The 18958-nt window shown below is 44.5% G+C and overlaps 1 protein-coding gene across 4 annotated transcripts in view; it reads left to right on the top strand.

Moving 5' to 3' along the window:
* BRD4 (bromodomain containing 4) overlaps nt 1-13955 on the top strand; it is a 105167-nt gene extending 91212 nt beyond the window's left edge. For all 4 annotated transcript variants that reach the window (XM_048490307.1, XM_048490306.1, XM_048490304.1 and 1 more), the window contains 9 exons: nt 4297-4349; nt 6138-6453; nt 6894-7430; nt 8874-8986; nt 9266-9422; nt 9529-9656; nt 10570-10781; nt 11578-11827; nt 12534-13955. In XM_048490307.1, the coding sequence (XP_048346264.1) occupies nt 4297-4349; nt 6138-6453; nt 6894-7430; nt 8874-8986; nt 9266-9422; nt 9529-9656; nt 10570-10781; nt 11578-11827; nt 12534-12602 (1835 nt within the window). In that variant the 3' untranslated portion in view covers nt 12603-13955. The remainder of the gene's footprint in view (nt 1-4296; nt 4350-6137; nt 6454-6893; nt 7431-8873; nt 8987-9265; nt 9423-9528; nt 9657-10569; nt 10782-11577; nt 11828-12533) is intronic.
* Nucleotides 13956-18958: the final 5003 nt, after the last annotated feature.

Here is an 18958-nt window from a genome sequence, read left to right as displayed (position 1 = left end):
GCAAATACCATAGTGCCGCACTTGCCTTAGGGCAGGTGCTAACTGCATAATCTGGGGCCCCCTTATGGTAAAACACGAGCACAACATCCTGAACTTTCAACTGTTGAGAAGTATTTTCAGTAGCAGCTGTACTCTAAAATGAGTTGAGCTTTAGAAATACCCTACCAGAATGTTTTAGTATATTGAGAACGTCCTCATTTTCTTTGCCTCTTAATGCTAGAGGCCTTTTTTTTTTTTTGGCTTTCCATGGTTTGGTTTGGTTTGTCCCAGTAAGACAGAATGGTATGTGTCCTTTCTTAAGTTTGCTTTCCTTTCTAACGGTACAGCTTGGTGACTCTAGACTGGGAAAGCATGATGCAAATATGGTAAAGGTAGGTTAGCTTATTCTTAGAGAAGCAGAGTATATTTTAGGGTAAGAATTGTTAATATCTTCATGTTCTATTACTTAGATTTTGAGCAATTTGAACAATATGTAAGAAAGGTGATAATAGAAGAAATAGCCTGGTTTGTTACTTTTAGTGAAACCTCTTATAAAGGTGAGGAATTGAATGTTATTGCAAGCACCTTTTCAGGGCACAATAGATATAGGCAGGTCAGCATGCACAGGAGTTCTCAGTTTACTCTTAATTTTGATAGATTGGCCATTTACTGTAAAGTTGTAACCAATCCAGGATGGAGAGACTGGCTGTTGTGGGTTTTCCAGGCTGTGTGACTGTGGTCTGGAAGTTTTAGTTCCTAACATTTCACCCACATCTATGGCTGGCAGCTTCAAAGTCATGTCACAGTAAGATGTGTTTCTCTCAATGGATCAGTATGAGAAATGCATCTTACCGTGATATGAATCTGAAACCCAGAAAATCCACAACAGCCAGTTGAAAACCTTTGATAATACATGGAGGGACTCCTTCAGAAACATTAAACGCTGAACATATTTGCAAGGCAGATTCTGTGGCTGCCACAAACAATGATTATGTCTTTGGATTCTAATAAAGGACCACACTCATTTTTCTGTGGTTCCTTAGTAATTTCTATGAGAATGCAGAAAGTTGATGCCAGTTCAGTAGCCCAGAAATAGCTGGATAAATCCATGTATGTCATTGCCTTCGAGGCTTTGTGGTGGAAACATCCAAAGTGGTCAGTTCACTTGGATTCACATGTTGCAGTGGCGTAGGAGGTTAAGAGCTCGTGTATCTAATCTGAAGGAACCAAGTTTGATTCCCAGCTCTGCCGCCTGAGCTGTGACGGTTTATCTGGGGAATTCAGATTAGCCTGTACACTCCCACACACGCCAGCTGGGTGACCTTGGGCTAGTCACAGCTTCTCGGAGCTCTCTCAGCCCCACCTACCTCACAGGGTGTTTGTTGTGGGGGGAAGGGCAAGGAGATTGTAAGCCCCTTTGAGTCTCCTGCAGGAGAGAAAGGGAGGATATAAATCCAAACTCTTCTTCTTCTTGCATTTGAAAGGCCTAACTCTTCAGTTTAAAGACTAGATAATCTGACTATGGACTACAGTTGCAACCTTATCTCATGTACCTATGCTGTCTCCATAGGAGCTACTGGTAGTATCTCCCATCATGTCTTGCATACTCAGGAGAGACTTCAGTTGTTTGGTTTCTTTGAATGAGCCAATCTGGAAGCCAGTACTAATAAGGCAGTGGTAGAGTAGAGACAGGTCTAAGCGCAAATGGACATTCAAAACCTTGGGAGTTCAGCCATAGGTTTTTTCCCCTCTTTTTAATCTGCTTAGTTCCCCAGTTGCAAAATGGAATTGCAGCAGTGTGTGTGTGTGTATTTAGTTCTTTTTGTCCTTGGAAAGGGAATATTCTGTAATATTGCTAAAAGGGGTATTATACCCAGTTCCATAAAAAGACCTAAGTAAAATTGTAACCTCATCTGCAATTTCCTCCCCCCCCCCCACTCCACATGCTCTATGCCCCCCCTCTTGTTTAGTCATTTAGTCCAGACCAGGCTGTGATGGGGGTTGGGGGTTTGGAGCATGTTGGGGGGGCAGGAGGAAATGGCAGATGAAGTTACAATTTTATGTAAGTCTTTATATAGAACAGGCTTGTATATAGGAACATTCCACACATCTTCTTGTGTTATTTATCTGTCATTCTTTATGGTCTACAAGAATGTTTTATGTTAATCTTTTTAATGCACTTGTGATAAGTAGAGCACTGAGGTATTACTGGCTACCTGGAAATTGACATAGCTAAAATCTTATGAAGCTATGTTTCCAAAGTTTGCTAAAGCAGGTTTAACGATATATAGCAGTGCCTATATAATGTTTTCTGTGACTGGGACCTACTTGTTTGCCAGTCTGTTCACATTCTGAGCCACTCTGAATATCTTCAGACTTCCAAGTTCATTGACTCAGCAACAACTTGGCCAGTAAAATCTCTGCTCTACATTGCTGTAAAAAAAAGTATTGGGCTGCTTTTATGGGCTGTATCTTATAAGTCCTTTTGCTAAACAAGGAATTCTGCTTTGGAGTTTGAGGTCTTTACCTAAGGAAGGTTTCAGTCCTTTTGTGACATGTTTCCTTGAAATTGCAGTTGATTAGAATTTGGGTATTACTATAAATATAAGGTTGACACTATAAAACGCTTTCTGTAGTACAAGATGTAATACTAAAGAGTCTTGAGGACTGACCATGAAAGCAGGTAGAACTTGTTCGGTTGCATTTTTCCAAAAGAAATAATGGGCAACTGCTGTATTATAATCCTTTTATAGTAACCATAGTATTGGTATAGGTGATGTTATTGTTTAAAAAAAATTAGTCTCCACAAATTTTATGCAACACTGAAGAGGTTCTTTGTATGCTGTTCTTTTCAGGTAGTCATTGAAATGCACTTGACAGGCACACCTGACACTGAGCAGAAATCAATCTATGTCTGAGTTGTGTCAACTTTAGATGCAGAAAGATCTGATATTATATCCTTACAAAATCCAGATATAAACTGACTTGGGGAAAGAGAAGTTGACCTGTTTTCTTTTACCTTTTCGTGCTGGGCAAAATAGACGTTTATTTAAAAATGAGCAAATTAAAAGGAGAAACTGAAGAGTTATTTTAGCAGTATATTCAAAAACTTGTATAGATCCATGCTATTTAGCATTATATATAAAAGATGAACTAAGGCAAATTAAACTCAGGGATGAGTTGTGAGACTTGATGGCCAACAGGGCGTAATCTATCCATACATGTTGACATCAACTGTAAAGGAAATTCTAATTGTGTTTTTTGGCTAATCCTATGTGATTTCATTTGTGTTGGAGGCATTATTTTAAATAGTATCATGAAAAATAATCTATTCAAAGATTCTATTCTACTGTTCATGAGGAAAAGTGGGAATTTGCAGTGCCCTTCTTTTCCACAGGAAACAAATAGCTGTTAGATTGAAACTGAATTTTCCTGTGAAACTGAATTTCTCTCTCTCTCTTTTTAAAAACTGTGCTTTAACTTACCTGGCTTTTGTTAAACTGAGCCATAAAAAAAGAGTAGTCAAGAGACCATTATGCAAATGACAGATTGTTCAAGGATGGCCAATTCTTCCTGCCCACATCCAGCTAGATGTGGCTCAGTTATCTCAGGTTCTTCAAAAAGGAATACGTTTTATGATGCGAAATGACCTAAGCAAAGTTATAGCTACTAAATTCAGTTAGCATAGACCCCTTCTAGTATCAGAAATATTTCAATCTCAAGAAGTCAGGGTGATGTGAAAGTGTTTCTGGGACATTTTGTTGCACCATACAAAGCTTGAACATTGTAGGAAGCCTTCTTGTCACTGTTTTGATTACAGTCCAGCAGCCAGCATAGGGGAGGTATTCAGGACTCTCAATTCAATGCAAGCCAGTTGTGGTTGCTTTTATTATATTGTTTAACACCGTCTAAAGAAAATAAGGAGGGAAGGCTTGGGAAATTATAAGAGTGACCACCAGTTGTTTTCCTTCTCTGAGATTTAACTCGCAGAATCTCCTTCTCTGAGATTTAGCTTGCAGAAGCCAGTTGTGTTGGAAAAATTTCTTACAGTCACTAAGTATTTAGAGTTTCTGGTTGGCTTTACTGCCAATAGATTTTGGCAATAGATTTTAAACCCCATAGATTTTCATGTGAAGAACTAAAGCACGATCCTTTACTTGGGAGTAAGCTTGGTTGCTGACAATGGGGCTTGCATCTGAGTAAACCCTCCTTGGGTCGTGATTCACCCGTTGGAAGAGTTGCATTAATCATCGTAAAAGCAACTTGAAAAACAGCTAAGCAGTGCCCACATAATAATTGTTTGTTATTTTTCTGCAGAAATGCCTCCAAAACTTAAGAAAAAAGGGCATTCTGGACGAGAACAAAAGAAGGTAAGGTTTTTATTTTTGAAGGTGAGATTTCCCTTATGATCGATCACGCTTTAGCATTAGGTAGATCTTCCAACAAAAAAGCCTACTCCTTTGAGTCCAAGAAACAGAGCTTAGCTTTGCTCTCTTCATTTTGAGAGGTTGGACTGCTTCCCTGGCCATGAGGTACCCACTACCCTAGATGTTATTTTTTTCCTATTGAAAGTGGTGGAAAATGGAGAAGAATATTTCAAGCAAGAGAGGCTTTTGCTACCATAGATTTTTCCTCTCTTATTTGCCCTTAGAATCCTGTTGTTGTAAGCCCATGCAACTCTTCAGCTAGTTTCGGCTTTCATTTGCTACTGGCTGGGGGCGAAGGCCAAGCAGCAAACTGTGTCTTCCCTTCTCTGTATTCCCTGGAAGAATCTGTATGTACATTTGTAACTCTTTGACTGCTGAAACTAGTGTTGCTTATTTGGAGGACCCACACTGTTCATTTTCTTCCGACAGCAGTTTTCCCATCCCAAACCCAAGGTTTATGGTTTTGGGACACTCTTGTCAAGAGGGAAGCTTCATGTACAAATATGTGGTGAAGCCCTCAAAGTTTTATAATCAGAGCTCACTTGAAGACAGCAGCCATGGGAGGAAAGGGGCATTTAACCCCGTTTCAGCTCGCTGTTTTTTACCCCCACATACCAAGCAGCTGTGAAGATCCAGTTGAATGTTCACCATTGCAAACTGGCAGCTGCTACCTGGGAATGGACGATAGTGGAGGGCAAGAAGTGTAGCAGAATACTGGATGAGGAAAGAATGTCAAGAATAGTAGCAAACCTAGGGAGGCAGGGGGCCCTCAAGCCCCAGGTGCCACTTCTGAGGGACTCATTTTGCAACTGCGCCCCCACCCCCCCAAACTGCACCGCAATGGGAAATTCCCGTTTAAAACCGCAGTTGAAGGCCAGCAATCGGGGCTCACCCTGCTCCCATCTCCATGTGGAGGTTGGGTGTAGCACATCCGATCAGGGCCCGTTTGAGCCCGGCTAAGGCCAGGTTTGGATCTAGCTCTAAGCTGCACCCTTCAGCTTAGAGCTAGATCCTCGCCTGGCCTCTGCCGAGCTCAGACTGAAGCTGGTTGCTCTCAATCCGTCTAGCTCTATACTGTTGGTTCCACCCCCCAAGCGCCACCTGATGAGAGATGGACAGAGCCAACAGTACAACGCTAGAGACTACAGAGCAGCCAGCTTCAGTCCAAGCGTGATTGGGGCCAGCCCTGGATCCAGCTCCAAGCCTTCCACTTAGAGCTAGATTCAAGCCTGGCCCTAGCCAGGTCTGATCGGTCCCCTGCTGCTCCCCCATCCATGTGGAGTTTGGGTGTGGGGCTGGCCTCCTCACAAAGAGGAGCTGGCAAGCTGGCTTTCCCCGCTTGCAGTCTCCATATGGAGATTGCGAACAAGGGAATCCTGCTCACTCCACCCCACCTCCACATGGAGGTCGGGTGTGGGGCCAGCCCCATTCCCAACTTTCCTGTGGGGGGAACAGAGTAAGCCAATTTGCCCCATTTGCAATCTCCACAGAGAGATTGCAATTGGGGGCAGGGGGCAGCTGCAGGAGGCAGTGCCTGGGCTTGCCTCGGTGCATTTCAGGTAGATACTCCCCTGGTTGTGACATTTCTCTGCTTCTCCAAGCAAAAATTCCCCCTTCTCCAAGGTTACTTTTGTTTCCAGGACTTTGTGTGTGACCTTTGTTTGTCACTTAGAAATAGGGTTAGGCTGCAAAGTGTCCTGTTGACCTTTGTGATCCTTTTCTTCCCCACAGCATCACCATCACCACCATCAACAAGTGCAGCAGCAGCAACAACAATTGCAACCCCAGCAGCTGCCACCACCCCCACTGCCTCCACCTGTCCCCCAGCAAGTAGCCCCTCCAAGCAAGTCCTCTCCTCCAGCCTTTGTTCCAGCACAGATCCCAGTTCTGGAGCAGTCGCTCCCAGGGAACATGTTTGATACTATCTCACATTTCACTCAGCCGATTATGCATCTCCCTCAACCAGAGATGCCGCCCCATCTCCCACAGCAGCCTGAACACAGCACTCCTCCTCATTTGAATCAGCATACAGTGGTGTCCCCTCCAGGTGAGCAGATTCAAGTTGCTTGTGTGGATCATGCCCTTTGACCTTAGAGATGTTTGAGCTGCCAGGCCCTTGGTAAAGCATGGTGGGGAGTTTGAGCTTCAGTGCTGCCTAAAGTAATATACAGCAAAGGGGGGGGGGTTGATGGTATGGGGTTAAAAGGTCAGGGTCTGAAACATGGAATATGCAGGAGTTTCTTTTATTGACCTGTTGGGCAGGGGGAAACAATGCAAGGTCCCTGAATAGATGTAGAGCTGCATTCTGTTTTTTTCCCTTTGATGTTAGAAAGGCAATGTCTGAGCATATGGGGCAATTCATCCTTTCAAAGCACTCCTTTACTCAGAAGTGGCCTGCTGTGCACCCACAAGTGGCAGCCCCAGTCAGAAGCAGCATTTGTCTCTCTTTCTTGCCACAATCTGTGACGGCTGTTTTTCCTTCCCCAGCTTTGCACAACGCTCTGCCTCAGCAGCCCTCCCGACCCAGCAATCGAGCTGCAGCACTGCCCCCCAAACCGTCTCGGCCTCCAGCGGTGTCGCCTGCCCTGAACCAGCAGCCTCTGCTTCCCCAGCCTCCCCTCCCTCAGCCTCCCCAGGTTCTGCTGGAGGATGAAGAACCTTCTGTCCCCCACCACAACCTGCCCCTCAGCAACAGTCAGATGCAGCTATACCTGCAGCAGCTGCAGAAAGCGCAGCCACAGACTTCTCTCCTCCCTTCAGTGAAGGTCCAATCGCAGCCTCAGCCTCCCCTGCAGCCTCCTGCTCATCCTCCAGTACAACAGTTGCAACATCAGCCACAGCAGAGGCCAGTACACATGCAGCCCATGCAGTACCCTTCCCATATCCCTCAGCCTCAGCCGCCTCCTCAGCAGCACCTACCCCCACAGCAGCAACCGCAGCCACCCCAGCAGCCGTCAAAGCCCCAGCAAGTCATACAGCACCACCCGTCACCGCGGCATCACAAGCCGGACCCTTACTCAGGCGGTGAGTAGACTAACATGAACTGAGCTCAAGCTTATAAAGAGTGGAGGGGTGGACTGCCTTGCTGGGACCATCCAAAATCTGTCCCAGTGAATGAACACTGAATGACATCCAGCCTTTCCTGGGAGGCTGCACTGCTGTAAGACTCACAAAAATCTTCAGAGGTTTTGAATTGTGATTGGCAGGCAGAAGCTAACTGAATACAGTTCAAGGAAGGGAAAAAAAGACCTTTCTAATGGCATTTCTCTTTAGGTTTCCCTCTAATTTGTTTCTGGTTGATAGCATTATATTTATTTTTATTTTATTTATTTATCTTCAAATTTATATACCGCCCTTTCCCCAAAGGGCTCTGGGCGGTGAACATCAGAATAAACAGCAAAACAAAGGTACGAAGGCCCCAGGCTACATAAGGCCTTAAAGGTTAACACCCATACCTTGTGAATGATTTGGAATTCCACTGGAAGCCAATGCAGACGACGCAACACAGACTGAATATGATCACGATAGGCACCTCTTGTGAGCAGACGAGCCGCCGCATGCTGGACCAGCTTCAGCTTCCGAATCAGACGCAAAGGCAGGCCCGCCTAGAGCGAGTTACAATAGTCTAACCTGGAGGTGACCGTTGCATGGATCACAGTGGCCAGGTCTGCTTGGGAGAGGAAGGGGGGCCAGCCACTGGGCCTGACGAAGATGGAAGAATGCAACCCGGGTTATATGGGCCATCTGGGTCTCTATTGAAAGAGACAGATCCAGGTGGACCCCCAGCTGCGAATGGAGGAAGCCGGTGCCAATGAAAATCCCCAACCCCCCCCTTCACGCCCCAGCCAAAGGATCTCCGTCTTTGATGGATTCAGTTTTAATTTTCTCTGTTGCAATCAACCAGCAACCTCCTCCAGACAATGCTGTAGAGCCGCAGGGGCGGCGACCGCTCCCACCTCCATCAACAGAATGAGCTGAGTGTCATCAGCATACTGATGACAGATCAGCCCAAAGCTCCATACCAACTGAGCAAGGGGTCTCGTATAGATCTTAATTAACAGCAAGGATAATAGCGCCCCCTGTGGCACACCACAATGAAGCTGGCACTTCTGGGAGGCCTGATCCCCGCACCACACTTGCTGACTCCGGTCCAGGAGAAACGTGACAATCCACAATAAAATATTAGCTGCAGATCAAATGTTTATTCCCCCCCACCAAAAAACTCCCCAAACCCTAGGAGACTCACAACATTTAATCCAGCATGACCTTCAGTGAGTCAAACCCACTTCCTCAGCTCTGGCTAAAGCTGGAATAAATGTTAGCCTTTCAGGTGCCACTAGACTTCTTTGTTTTGCTAAAGTAGCCTAACGTGGCTGTTACCGTGGGGTTATTTTTCTCATATGCATGATAAATATTTCTGAATAAAATACTATGGGAAGCTAATTGATTGATGCTGAACTATTTCAGGTCACTTGAGAGAAGCACCTTCTCCTCTCATGATGCATTCCCCACAGATGCAACAGTTCCAGGGGCTGCCACACCACTCTCCCCCACAACCAAATGTCCAGCCAAAAAAACAGGTAAAGGTACATTGTGAATGTGTAAAGGATTTCCCAGAGTTCACAGCTTGCCGAGGTATCTTTCGTAAGGCTGCCCTGATTCTCTGCTTTTGTAATAAAAAAAACATTTCTTGCTGGATGGAGGAGGGCTGGGCTGACTCCAGGAAAGCTATGTGAGGAAATGGGAACGACTGCAGTGTTTTTTAAACGTAAGATTTTATTTTTGTGAATTAAAAGAAAAGGGAAACAGACACTAGAAACATAATAGAAACTAATGGCTTTGATGGCCTGTCTTGGCAGGAACCGAGAGCTGCGTCTGTGGTTCACTCACAGCCGATGGTGAAAGAGGAGAAGATGCAGTCCCCAGTCATCCGAAATGAGACGTTCAGTTCAGCTTTGCGGCAGGACCCTCCCAAGCACCCAGAGAGCATCAAGCCACCTGCACATATCCAGCAACGTGAGTGACAACTGAGCAGGGTGGGCTAAGCATGTGTGTTTCTTGATTGTTTTCCATAGTTGTGGGCTGCAGGGAGATGTTCTTACGGTAACGGCTGTTGTTTCAGGAACAGAGATGAAGCCAGTAGACAGTGGACGGCCTGTTATAAGACCACCTGAGCAAAATGCACCACCTGGAGTTCAGGACAAAGAAAGACAAAAGCAGGAACCAAAAACACCAGTTGCCCCTAAAAAGGTAACAGTCCATTATAACCAATACTGAGAAAGGAGATGTTAGTACTCTGGGCTGAATTGTGTCACTTGCATTGTTTTGTATTTCCATTGGCAGTGGAATCCAGAGGTAGTTGAACTCTGTGTCATCTCATCTGTACTCTTCATTTTCTTAAGGCTGCATCTGCTTTTTGATCAATCCATTCTGAGGTGCATTTTACTAGATTCTCTTACATTGCATTATGATGAGTGCCTCAGCAGTAATCTTCTTGCAGGTTACTGGAATATTAAATTTTGGTGTGGTTTCTAGAATACAGAGGTCAGTACCAGTTAGCAGACACCAGATAGTAGCAGACTGGGTCATGGCATTCCTAGCTGGAGCAGATTGTTGGGATCCTTTCATGTTTAGCTTCAAGCTTGGTTGTGTGACTCAAATCGCGGTGGTTGACCTGGTGGATGACCTGTAGCAGGAGGTAGACCAGGAGTGCGCCTCTGTTGATTCTCCTGAACTCCTGCAGATGGACAAAATCTAGCACTCCCCAACCTTGCACTCATAAGACATCTCCAGTGTGGAAAGGGAATCCACACACTACAGACTGTCTAGGCCAGGTAGTAGCAATGGACCATAGTTGCTTCCAAACTTAACTTAGACAGTGTTAGCTGACAGTTCCTTCTTCGGAAGCTTAATCCTATGACCTGCACGTAGTAAAGGGGGGGGGGGGGAGCCCCTCTGTCTGCAGGTTTGATTTAATATGCAAACCATGTTACGTGTTTAATGCTGAGACCATACTTCTTCTAGAGAGAAACCTGAGCAGTCCACATAAGAAAAAACAATCCTGTCGACAGGGGACAACGCTGTGTTCTGACTTCTCACATTTAGCTTGGTAGATGCAGAGGCTTCTCTACTGTGTTTTGATAATATTTCTGTTTCTCCACAGGATCTAAAAATAAAAAACATGGGCTCCTGGGCAAGCCTGGTACAGAAACATCCCACTGCACCGTCCTCTACAGTAAAGGCCAGTAGTGATAGCTTTGAGCAGTTCAAGAGGGCAGCCCGGGAAAAAGAAGAACGTGAGAAGGCCTTGAAAGCTCAGGCAGAACAAGCGGAGAAAGAGAAGGAGCGGCAGAGGCGGGAGCAGGAGAGAATGAGGTGAGAGGCATCTGCCTGCCTGGGATGTAGGCTGTGCCCTACTTGCATGGTGCTTTGCTTCCTCTATGGATGGTCTGTGTCTGGCTAGTGCAGCAGGAGGAACATCAGCCTGTTCTTCTTGGCTGGAGAGACTCTGTCTTAGAAGATCTGCAGATAACTTATTCACTTGGGGGGAAAGGAGCATGCCTGTGCTGTGGCTGCTTTACAACTCTGGTGTGGGCTTGGGCAGAACTAGGTGTTTGCTTGTGTAGTCTCTTGTTTAACACCCGTCTGATGGTAAGAGATTTGATGAAATGGACCTCCATCTGCAGCAGGTTTTAAGGGTGTGTGCGTGTGTGTGTGTGGGGAAAGTGGCAGTAGGAAGCCAAAATTCAATCCAGTGTTTTTTGTGTGGTTTTTTTAATGCACAGATGCTGCAGCTTTACACTGGGAAGCTAGGATTAGTAATAGTAGAAAGTTTCACTGTGAAGGCAAGTACCTGAGAAAGCATGGTGTGGTTGTTGGCCTAGCAATAGTGAACCAATAACACACTTGATAAAGCACAAAGAATAATTGAATCATTTTGTTGGGTTGTTGGTGCAGATCTGCTCCAAGCTACATAAGAAGTGAACGAGAAACCACCACCACCCTATTTTCAACAGTTTTGTATTTTAACAGGGGGTTCCTAGAATATCATCACCAGCAGTGCTTCCAAACAGCCCTGCTTCTGTGTGATGTGGGTGATTACCCCGATGCGCTGTCAAAGGGATGCAAAGAACTGCACTGCTCTAATGGTGCTTCTTGTCTTGGCGGACAGGAGTCGTGAAGATGAGGAGGCGCTGGAGCAGGCTCGCCGAGTTCACGAAGAGGTCCGGCGGCGCCAGGAACAGCAGCAACAGCATCATCAACAGCCACCACAGCAACTGCAGCAGCAGCCACCGCCGGTGCCAGCCGCTGCCCCTGCTCCACAAGCACAGAGCTCTCAGCCACAGTCTTCTCAGTCCATGCTGGACCAACAGAGAGAGATGGCCAGAAAACGAGAGCAGGAACGAAGGCGGAGGGAGGCAGTAAGTGGGGGCACAAAGCTTCTTTGTGGGTGTGGAGGAAGAGGGAGATGTCTGGACCACAAAGGGGCACAACAAAAGCTCACTTGGCTGGCAAATTGGCCCAAGTCAGATCATCACTGGAGTTTGGTCAGGATGAACCAGACTTTTCTGATTAAGGGAAAGGTTGGGTTTCCCCAGGAACAAATGAGACAAAGCCAATTCTTGAACAGGGGAAGAGCTACCACTGTGAAGGAGGACACGTGGCCCCGAAAGAGCTTTCCAGAAATAGTGGTAAAGTGGCCTCTTCACAGAAATTTGTATTTCTTTTTATAGCTCTCTTGGTGCTTTTTTCTCCTGAACCTCTCTGTCTTCCCTCTTTTTCCTCCACTTCTTCCTGCCTTTTTCCTTTATATATATTCATTCCATGTAGATAGCCAAAGTCTACTTTTTCAAGTGCATAGAAACATTCTCAATCTAGCCATTGAAAAAACCAATCATTGGACTAGTTAATCCTTGTTAAGGAAGCCTGCTGTGATTTCCTTAACAGAGCTTACAGTTATTCTTATAATTGGCTTGAGAATCCCGCAGAAGGGACAGTGGTTGATCCTTCCAGCCCAGGACGAGAGATACAGTCGATGTTTCCTTTTTGTGGCTGTTAGTTATATGAATATATAACTTCTTCAAATTCAGATGACTGTTAAACATTCTTTTCTCCTCTCTTTTCCAGAGTGCAGCTACTATCGACATGAATTTCCAGAGTGAATTGTTGGCAATATTTGAAGAGAATCTTTTCTAATAGCACCTGGTTTTCTTCTTTTGACTCTAAATTTCCCGGCAAATCTTTGACTCTCCATAGTGTTGTTGGCGGCTGGGAGGAGAGCATTCCTGCAGCCTTCTGCATGTATGACAGTTGCGGCCTCAGAAGAATCAGCAGAGTCTGCCTTACAATTTGACTTTCTTCCCCACCCCTCACCTCACTGAAGAAAGAGAGACCAAGACGCAAGCCGATCCTGTACTAGGTTTGAATCGGTGGACATGCAGTTGCTGGAAAGGGTGCCCCTGATCACTTGATAGTCTCTATGCCAAACTTACTTGCAGTATATCCAGGACTTTATGCTGTTCACTCCTTTTCTATTCATAAAAGAGTTCTGAGTTGCAGAATGTCTGTGACCCTACAAAGCTTTGTGCTGGCAGAACAAGACACTCTGCATTAAGAGGCTGTGCACATGAAGACCCTGCCTGGGCTTCAGCAGGAAATACACACAAGCTGTTTCTGGTCCTTTTGTCACTGGCTTTGCCTTTAACTAAACTTCCCACAAGCCTTTAGCTGGGAGCCATTCTCTGTAAGTGTTCGCTTGTGAAAAAGGGAATAATTTAGTGGAGGTGTCAAATGTAACTGACCATTTGAGTGAGGTTTTTCTGTTTTAGCATTGTGCGGAGGTCCAGGAATTTGAGCTAGACTACCAACCAAAGTCGGTTTCTTTCAATCTGTTTATTTTCCTCCAGACAAATTGGCACTGCTCAGCTCTTGAGTGGGTATTCTTGTCTCTTCATTGCAGAGTGGAGTGGAGTGGAGTGGGGAAAGCATTAGCGCCAGGAGAGGCTCCCACCCCGTCAATAGTGTTTGACTGTGGCTGTATTGTATAGTGAATATAGTTGGCATATATTTGTTTGAGTTTTAACTGGTGAGCCCACCAAACTCTGTAAAGACACTGCTTATATTTTGCTCAGTTCCAGACTTTTAGTCTATATTTTTAACTGTAATACCAGAAAGCTATGTTTTGGGTTTTTTAAATGTCATGACGTCTGTTAAAATTAGTTTTTATACAGCAAAGGAGCTGATCACACAGGAGGGCCAGTGGTGGGAGTGGACTCGGGTCCGGAGGAAGGAAGTCCCGCTCCTGCTGCCTTCAGTCGAGCCTTCTCACACTTAGCGGTGATCATTTCCCCAGCACCTTTAGTGTGTTCTTTTCATTTTACTCTTTGAATTGTTCCAAGTTTATGTGCCATAAATACCCACTATACAGTACAATACTGGTGTGTCAGTATTGGCCAAGCTCCTGAGTAATTAATTGGTTTTACTTTAATACGGTGAATATGCATTTGGTCTGTACTGATCATGGAATAAACTCATCTCTTTTTTTTTAAAGTTGGTGTCGTACTGACATTTCTTTCAAATCCTGCTTGCAGTAAAAAGGGAGTAAGAACTCAAAGGACAGCTTGCTCCCTCTTGCCTGTCTTGCTCCAGCAGGGAGGAGTTGCAGGGTTTCTATTTTGTCACCAACCTAGGGGGAGGCTCACCCTAGAAGCAGCAATATAAGAGCAACAGAATTCCATAGAATTCTTACTGAGACCAAGGATCAAACAGTTGGTGCCTTCTAAGCAAAGACTGGCCCAGAGGGCAACTTCCACCACGGCTGGTTTAACTCCGCAGTAATAAACCAAAAGGAAGGGCAGAGCGACCAATGACTGTTCCCAGTTACTTCCTCTTCCTGAGGAGGACATATTTCAGAGAGAGCACAATGCTGCTTCTAGAAACCAAGAATTGGTTCATTTCTGGAGCGAGAAAGAGGAAAGATCTGCGCCTCATCTTATGAGTCAGGATCCACCCTACTGGCATCAAAAGCTGTTCTCTTAAAAATGGCTGCCTGAGAGGTGCTAGGCTAGCAGCATTTGGACTCGCTGCAGCTGTCCCTATAAGCCTCCTGTCAAAGCAGAGGAAGAAACGGACACGCGCATCCCCTTTCTGTGCTTTTTGCCAACAAGTGGTGTTACAGGAGCTGTGGGTCCCATGATTTGGTAGTGCAGGATTGCACACTTGCCTTTGCTTTCCCACTTCTGTTGGCAAAATGCAGCAGTTTCAGTGAACACTGTCCTTGGCTGGGCTGGTGAGTCTAGGCTATCAAATAAACACTGGTATTCAATGAGCTTGTTCTTGTTGGCTTAGACTACCCTGGCTAGCCACTATAGAGGATGCTTTCACTGTGCATGTGGGCACCTCAGCCAGCCTCACTTGTGCACGTTCAGCTAAAGGAAGATCCTTATTTTCTTTGTAATCAAATTTTGGAAAGACCACTTGCAGCCTCTTATCATCTGCTCTTCACTCACTTGAGATTAGAACACAGATTCTGATAAAGAATCTGTCCAGCGTATTAAATTCTAGTTAGCCGAGTGTAGAGATAAACTGAACCAGGTGAAGTATTTGTGATACAGGGCATGCGTTATGAAAAGGGCAGGGCCGCAAATGGCCTAAATATATGCAGTTTGTGCCAGGCTGCCTTTACGCCTTGGGAAAAAGAATTATACCCTTTCCATTCTTCATTTGCATACCCTTCATGTCCTGAGAGATGTGGGAAAGGGAACACATGAAGGTAGTTCTTTACTGCTTATTAGTAATAAACTCTTGCATCTTTTGGTCTTCTTCTTTGCATCATCCTCAGGTCTTTTTGCAGCAGGTGAGTAATTCGGCTTGCTGCACAGCACCAAGACTAGGCTAGGAACTGCCACTGCCAATTGATGTGGCAACACCACCTTTTAACTCTGGATTCAGCCTTTCATTGTGCAGTCAAACGTCTATGCCCTTGGCAGTCAGAACCCACATGGCCACATATTCCCCCCTGGTAACTCAGTGCGTTAGTCATGCCCTAGCAGGAGACAGATTATATTTTGAGGTCAGAATTTTTGACATTCTTGTGAGCAGCTGGCCTTCATGCTGAATTTTTACCTTAAGGTGCCTTTTTAACTCTGTGTCATTGGAGGACCTCTGTGCATTTCTACACAGAGAGCCAGATGGCTGGGTACTTTGAGGAAATGGGGGAGGAATGATTAACCCAGGATAGCTTGGTTGTCACTCCCCTCCCCCCATGTGTGCTCAGGTGTTTAATGAGGCTTTCTTTCTACTGCTAAGAGTTACTGAAACTAGTAAAATCTTGCTGGGCTCTCATATTCTTCCTGCTTGGCACCATTCTTAAAGAGGGACAAGAGTACCTGCACTTCATTTCCTAGCCTAGTAGACTTGTATCAGGAAGGGCATAAAATTGTTGGCTGAGGCCAATATCTGCCCTTAGCTTTAAAATACAACGGTATGGTCTGAAGAATGTTGGGTTCCTGAGAGTAGCACTAAGGCCTTGGGGCGTATATGCTTTGGAACATGTACCCTTTTAGGACCAGTGGAAAGGTAGCTACAGTCAGCTCAACTGTATACAAAACTAGCTTCCACCCTTTAACTGCTGGTGTGTGGCCTTACCTCCCAAATGCATGAAATGTTGGGTCTCCAGCTCACAGATTCTTTGTGACCAGCTTAGTTGGTGGACGAGCCTTTGGTTTTAAATGGAATCCCAAGATTTGCCAAGAAAAAAAGAGGCTCACGAAACCTCCTGGCTGTAGCTAATACTTGAGCGGAAACAGCTCTTTGCATCCCCTGCTCTTCCCTGTGCCACTGGCACATCCTCTTTACCACAGGTTCATAAACTGGCCTTAATCTTCTCTTCTTGGTTTTCTGTGCAGATCCTTTATGGGAAGCAGAGACTTTTGCTTCTCCTCTGAACACGTTCTGATCCTTCTTCTTCCATCACCAGTCCTTTCTCACAGTATTCCTTGCTCCCGAGGTCTCCTCCCCTCCCCTGCCCCTTTACGAAGCACTTTGGATGATCATCTCCCTCCTTTAATTTTAAGCTCAGGGTTTTTGGGGTACTTTAAGTGCACATCCGCTGTACGAGTTGATCACACATGAAGTCATCGCAATTGTACATAAAAATAAACTGCACCACACTGACAAAAAATAAAGGCATAACAAAATGGAGATGCTGAAACTTCTACCAAGAGAGCACCCTCGGTTGTACAATTTTAAATATATATAATTTATATGTATGCAAAGAACAATTCTCCCTCCCCACCTCCCATACCTGGTTACTAGTGCAGTTAGTCCTTTTTTAATGTTTAGCCCTCTTTCGCATTTGCCATTTGCCAAACCTTTCTTGTCAGTACTTGAGAGTTCCATGTAGCGGTAGAGTTTTTTAGATCGGTGGCTTAACACAACTGTCTTGTTCCTCTTCACTAATCCCCTCTTCTGCTCACGTCTATCCTTTGCAAACTTCTTGAAATGTTTACAGGCTTGCACCTATATAGGTTTTTTTCTTGTTGTTAAGCTGTACTTGGGCTTTTATGTTTATGCATTTCTGAATGATGAACATAGAGTGGTATTGTTAGCTGGAGAAATGATTCGTTTTTTGTTTTTTTTTCTGCCAAAGGATTTTTTTTTTGCTATTCTTGTGTTTTATTTTTCTGTTTTTACAAAATGTTTCTGTGTTTATAATTTGGTTGTTATTCCGACTGAGACATATTTAATTTTCCCTTCTCTCCCCCCCCCCCCCCCCCCATGTTTGATTTTAACAATTACAGACATTATATGTAGGCATCTTGCCTAAATGATGTAATCTTGGTTATTTTTTTTCCTTTTTCAGTCCTGTACAAATAAATAAGAGAAATGTACAATCCCACTGTACTTAATGCACGGAACGCTTGGCAAATAATTATGTCAGTGAATTTGAAACTTGTATTAAACACTTTAGACATTTGTAGAAGGGAATTCATAGAGTTTTCACTTATATACTAAAGGTTTTTTGTGCAGTTCTCATTGCAAAAATAAACATTTGTACTGAATATATGACGTAAACTTTTTTTTCATTTAGTCTTTCGCTCTCATGAAGGGAGGGATAGCTTGGGCTCAATTGAATTATGGGGTCCAAGTACATCAGTGGGGTCACTCTCCCTCACATATTGACAGTACATTCATAAGCTGAGTTACACCTGAGGCCTTTGACTTCAATACACTTAGAAGAGTGTAATACTGTTTAGGATTGCATCTTAGAAAAAAAAATTCTGAAGTTCCTCTTCTCTATCTGCTAAATAGCCCATTCAACAATTTAGCTCCCCCCACCCTCACCCCTTTTATTTTTGCCCCACGCAAGATGCCACAATGTGTATTTAAAAATTACAGGCAAACAATCAAAATGTCCAAACTGTGCTGAAACCGGGATGTCAACAGCCACTCATCACCAAATAATAGCTGTATTCCCACCTGTTAGGGACTCTATCCCTGTGAAACTAATAGGGCAGTGTTTACTGCTAAATTACAAAGGAAGTAATTTGGTGATTGGCACGAACTGTACCAGTGCCATAAAGTCCTTAACCTAATATTCACCCTGCCAGCTTCACTATGACTGCTTAAAGACATTCTAGGCAAAAAAACTTCATTTGCAGCACTTCTGAAAGCTCTGTAAAGGAGATTTCCACTTCCAGGGCCACCACTGGAATGTGACTTTAGTTGTTCTGTCCATGTAAGCTTCGTACACAGATGAAGATCTGAAACCAGTGCCACATTAGCTGAAACTGAAGACCATACTGTGTCACTGAGAGGGTGACTTGCATATAATAAAAGATGCTCAAATTGTAACCAAAACCCACATCTTGAATTCTGCCCCAAGACATCAAGCTGAAATGTTAAAAACACCCATCTACCAGGAGATGGGCTACTGGCATTCTGCTCAGTCTGAGGCTTCTCAGCAGCTGGAACAGCTGTTGTTGACGCGAGATGAATGAAAAACTGGCAATAAATCAGGATGGACACTCGTAAATCATTAACTCTGATGCTGTGGTAACAAATATAGATAAAATCATGTCTGGGTGACTAAAGTGGATCAAACAAACCGAAAATAATTGTTGATTCTTGCGAGCACACGTAAATAGTGTAGAGTCCACCATTTTGCAGTACAGAGTCTTTGTGAAGAAGATTGTATGGCCTACATTAGCCGATATACAGATGGGAAAGGGATCAAATCAGTTGCATAATGACCAATGGTATCAACAAAAATAATTGTGGGAGGAAAAATATAGTCATTTATTCAAGATGTATGATTAGTCTACCTATCCTCAAGGCAGCAGTTTTGCCTGCCCAGTAAGCTACTGCCGCTTGTGCTAGATGTGATGATCTGGCTCTCCCTTTCCAGTTGGTGCCACAAAGACATCTCAGGTTGCTCTGTGTACAACAGCAGCCCAAAGGGACCTGTGACAGAAATTGGTATGCATCACATGCTTTACAAGGCTAAAAGTCACAGGATGCAGTTGTTCTTAGTTTTAGTTTTTCACCTTTGG

The sequence above is a fragment of the Sphaerodactylus townsendi genome, linkage group LG03 (genome assembly GCF_021028975.2).
Source record: "Sphaerodactylus townsendi isolate TG3544 linkage group LG03, MPM_Stown_v2.3, whole genome shotgun sequence".
Lineage (NCBI taxonomy): Eukaryota > Metazoa > Chordata > Lepidosauria > Squamata > Sphaerodactylidae > Sphaerodactylus > Sphaerodactylus townsendi.
Note: the sequence above shows the minus strand (reverse complement) of the source record. Positions and strands in the feature narration are given on the sequence as shown.